The sequence below is a fragment of the Rutidosis leptorrhynchoides genome, chromosome 6 (assembly GCF_046630445.1).
Source record: "Rutidosis leptorrhynchoides isolate AG116_Rl617_1_P2 chromosome 6, CSIRO_AGI_Rlap_v1, whole genome shotgun sequence".
Lineage (NCBI taxonomy): Eukaryota > Viridiplantae > Streptophyta > Magnoliopsida > Asterales > Asteraceae > Rutidosis > Rutidosis leptorrhynchoides.
Window position 1 is genome coordinate 388,164,373 of NC_092338.1, and position 4,820 is coordinate 388,169,192.

General features: G+C 33.8%; 1 protein-coding gene across 1 annotated transcript; it reads right to left on the reverse strand.

Moving 5' to 3' along the window:
- Positions 1-437: 437 nt before the first annotated feature.
- On the reverse strand, positions 438-3,532 carry LOC139853340 (uncharacterized). The gene is made up of 4 exons (XM_071842723.1): positions 3,067-3,532; positions 1,991-2,227; positions 1,610-1,827; positions 438-1,010 (listed from the first exon to the last, which is right to left on the reverse strand). The coding sequence occupies exons 1-4, from the start codon at positions 3,310-3,312 to the stop codon at positions 827-829; spliced, it is 885 nt and encodes a 294-aa protein (XP_071698824.1). The 5' UTR covers positions 3,313-3,532; the 3' UTR covers positions 438-826.
- Between the last annotated feature and the right edge of the window lie 1,288 nt (positions 3,533-4,820).

Consider the following 4,820-nt stretch of genomic DNA (forward strand, 5'->3'; position numbering starts at 1 on the left):
ATTAACCTTAATGTAATACTAGCATATAACATGGGCTTACAAGTCCATTAAATGTGTAGGGTGAGCTTACTAGTCCATGAAATAAAAGTCCAAGCCCAAGTACCCAATAAATAAATAAAAAGCCCAAGTAATTAACTAATAACCTTAGTTAATTAAAAATGATTAATAAAAATGAATCATGAATGTAAATAATATTCAAAAATATTATTCGTGAAAAGTACGTGTGTCACAAAGACAAGTCGGGTCAAGTAAAGTTAAATACGATAACAATTAAATGTATAAAAATACATTTATTAAAACACAAGTATTAATAATAAATATTAATAATTAAAAGTTAGAAAATCCGGGTCACATATACTAATCAAAGACAAAAAAATCAAATGCTAAGGTGATGTTGAAAGTTAATGTTAACATCTTGGCTTATAATATACCATAAATATCTCATATCACTATTGAAACCAAAACAAATAGACGTTACAATAGAGTAGCACTTGCATACTGATGTTAACTTCTATGCGCCTGTAATGACATAAATGGCCCACATATATAGGCTTGCAATTGTTACAAAAATGATTTATTATTAAAAACATGTACAATTCAGTCTTAAGCATTTCATTTCATTTCAATTTATATACACTTTATGGAGGGTATGCATTATAAGAAGGATAAGAAACAAGCAAAACAAAGGTGGTCAATCTTTTATTTTCTTCTTCACCTATGCATTGAATTTAATAGAAGAAAAAACAACACTTTGTTTTGTTAGTCGCTGCTTGTCATCGCTATTTCTGCCTCCAAAAAGTCAGCACGATTCCTCAAGATCTCGTATTTACTGCAGCAGTAGCTGTTCTTCATCTGTCTGCAACTCACTCAACCTTCTTTTCGCATAAACCGTAACCACCACGGTGGTTGCAATTGTTAGAAGAAATCCAAAAACGGTACACATGATTTGAGGGGCTGAAAGTGATTGTTGATCATTTGATGCATCTGCCAACGTTTTGATCATTATACCCCTGCAAATATCAATTCCAAATCTTATGATTTCGTAATAGCAATGGCAGGTTGGAGCATAAGCCAAGCAATGCAGATGATTATATATATTATTAAGACGAAATCACTCGTTTAATCACTTGGGTGTTGTTTGTTTTTAGGATGTTTTTTGTCTGAAGATATACTATGCAGACCATGTCTGTAGAGAAGATGTGGACTAAAAATATGTAAGCTGAATAGTGAAAGACTGTTGTAATGTGCCCAAAATAACTTAATCATGTTTGCAGCACTAAAAAGCATATTTAAGTCTGCAAACACAAAATAAGAAATTATTTTATTTTATGTGTTCAGAAAAATAAATAGTCTGCAGTAAATACGTCTGCGCGTTCGCAGACATAATAAGATATGTAGACTGAAAAACAAATAACATCTTACTAATTCTTTTGACTGCTCCTAAACTGATTATTTGACCCTAAAATATTAGATAACCGAATTCAGTCCCTAAACTGATTATTTTACGAACTTGAAAACAGAAAATTTGGATGATCACCGTACAATACCAAAAACCCTAATATTAATCCAACTTTTAACAGGAAAAGGTGGAAATGCATGTAAAACTTACGTGTATATTGCAACGAAAATCTCAGGCACCATCCCTAACAAAGTTCCCAACAAATAAGGACCAAATTTTACATCGGTAGCCACAGCAATGTAATTGTACACGATGTACGGAAAGGGCGATATCCTCAACAATGTGACGGCTCTAAACTGATTAAACCAGTTTCCTTCACCAGCTAATTTCAATATTGAAGCTTTTTTTGGGTACCTTTCTAACCACCCCTGGATAATCACAGTAATAATAAATAATTAGACTAACATATTAGGGACACAAATTTAAAAAGCATATCATCATGTACTATATATTAATTTAGTCAACAGTAGACAGATTAAAGGGTAAACGGATAAACGAATGTGGTTTCAAATAATAATGAACAATACTCACTTGAATTTTGTGGTAAAACAACCAACCGATGAAGTACGGAATGGAAGTTCCGATAGTAACTGCACCGATGATTAAAAGAAACCCGAAACCGTAACCGAAACTCATTCCAGCAACCCACATTGAAGGTGTAGTTGGTATAAATATTGTAGGGAATATTGCCACTGAAGCAAATAGCAATACTGCTAATACTGGTTTGCTAAAAGTCTTAGTTTCCCAGTTCAAAATAGGAATAACCTCCTGAAAACAATTAAGATAGATTAGCTCAGTACAAAAAAATTGTACTTTATCATTTATATTTATTTACTATCCCAAAAGAATTATACACTTGTTGAAAAAAAAAAATACAGTAATAGATATCATTGATTACACCAATAGACTGACATTTAACAAAAATATCCTAAATCCAACCAAATTTATTAAGGTACAATAATTTTGAGACGAGGAAGTAACTAATTAAGTAAATCAATTTTTTCTTACACCAATAATAGCACTTAGAGTTAAGTGGTATTATTGGTGAAACTAGGGTTAGTGAACGATATATTTATGCAATTAGCAGCTAATATTGTAGGAACGATTAAACAATATTAATCGACCAAATCAACAATATCGAGTGCGGAATAACTCGATATTGGGTTTTATATCAAAAACAACTTAAACACTTGTGATCTAAATAATCAAATCGACTTGTAGATGTTATAGATCGACAATAATGAGTGCTAGCCTTTAGAGAAACTCAAATACGGCTAGGGTTGTGTAAAGGTTCGTAACCCCAACAATGAACCCGAAATCCTCATTATATAGGGTCTTAACCGTGCGGTTGCAGTTTGCAAGTTGCACTTGTATCTGTACGGATGCATTCTGCATCCGTGCGGGATGCATTCTGCATCCGTGCGGCTATCTTAAACGCATACAATTGATTGTAACCAAATTCGGAAAACGTAATAAATCAACAACCAATTGTCCAAGTACTACAATGTCTATAGTACTCACAAATACACGATAATGAACTAGGGAGTTACGTTATGCACTAACAAATATAACAAAAGAAAAAATAACAAAATTAGCAGAATATATACCTTGTTCATTAAAAATGGACCAATCCAAAGAAAAAAACAAACCGCCAAACCAGCCAAAAACATAAGCACAAGAGCAATTTTTAACCACCACCATATGAAACACCAAAAGCCACTACTCGCCGTTGACGGCGACGGCGCTGAACATCCACCGCCACCGTCCGGATCACTCAATTTTACAAAATCACCCTTGGGATCTTCTATTGGGATCTTAACTATTGTAACTACGTCATTCTCTTCATACGTCATGATAATAAGAAATTGTTATTATTCAAATTGAACCGAATTAGGTCAATTTGATAAAATTAATAATGCGATCGGTGGTTTGTAAGCAGCAGACAAGATTGCACACATCAATCAGAAAACTCATGTGCAATTGATTGAGGGGTTTTATAAAGTGAAAAATTGGGAAACGAATGTTTGATTACTACGGGAGTTTAAATTATTGGGAAAGGTTAAGAACGTTTGATATAGTGACTGCAAGCCCAAGATGAGCATATATATCTATTGTTGATGATGATATATTTAGCTTTATTTTTGTTTTTAATGTTTTAAAATAATTTATTTATTAGTGGTAACTCGGGGTCTTGCGGTCCTTTTGCACTTTATTGCTGATTAGGACGCGTTGAGTTACTGAGTGGATTACTAACGCAAATAAAAATGTGAAAATGAGGTGTCGCGAGCTGATTGGTTCACGTGTTATAGCCGTTATTCGAACGGCTTTATAGCCGTTACCCTTTTTAACAAAAAAAAATAATATACATTTTTTCTATTATAAATACCCTATTTCTATTCTATATTTTACACAACAAATCTTTTTTCTCTCTCATTTTTTATACAATCTAATCTAAAAATTTATATAATTATGGCATTGATTTTACATGGTTCCGATTCCGATTAGGAGGATATTCGAGTTATCCAACTTATGCAAGAAATGGACAAAGAATCCGAAATCGAGTCCGTGCCTCGTATTCCTAGAGTTCGAGGTTACATTCCGAGAGATCGTGAGTCAGCTGCGGAACGATTGTGGAATGATTACTTTGCTGATCCACATATTTTTCCATATTTTTCCGGCGAAAAAATTTAAAAGGCGTTTTCGTATGAAAATAAATTTATTCCTCCGAATTGTGCAAGGTATAACTACATTTTCTAGTAACTATAGTAATCCTATTCCTGAGCATTTTAGTTATTTTATAGAACATATTGATGCTACCGGTAGGCAATCGTTTACTATTTTACAAAAATGTATTTCAGCTATACGTGAATTGGCGTATGGAACCACCCTCAATATGTTCGATGGATATTTACACATGAGTGAGCAAACATAAATAATATGTTTAGACAACTTTTGTAAATGTATCATTGTAAGATCCGGTTTCCTCAGACTGGTGGGACGCCGTCCCAGATTAAAGGCCTGGACGCCGTCCAACTTTCTGGACGCCGTCCAGAATGGCTGGCAGACAAGCCTTTTTGTTTTTAGAAATTTTAGATGGGCATTTTGGTAATTTCACTTTGTGGACGAATTAAAGGCCCTAGATCAGTTTTGTTGAGCTTCATTACTCCTTTTCCAACCACCAAACCTCATCCACTTCAATTCTAGAGTGAGAGTGCATTTAAGTGTGAGAAAGCTCAAATAGGAGAGGAAGAAGCTTGTTTCGGGTTCTAGCTCGAGCATTAAAGTTGTTCATCTCCTCGTTAGCTTCGTTTTGATTGTGGTGGTAAGCCCTAAACTTGATTACCTTAGTTTAATGTGTTTA

Coding starts and splice junctions, on each gene's coding strand:
- LOC139853340 (XM_071842723.1), bottom strand. CDS start 3,312: ATGACGTATGAAGAGAATGACGTAGTTACAATAGTTAAGATCCCAATA. Junction 2,228..3,066: donor GTCCATTTTTAATGAACAAG/GTATATATTCTG, acceptor AATTGTTTTCAG/GAGGTTATTCCTATTTTGAA. Junction 1,011..1,609: donor ATTTTCGTTGCAATATACAC/GTAAGTTTTACA, acceptor TGATATTTGCAG/GGGTATAATGATCAAAACGT.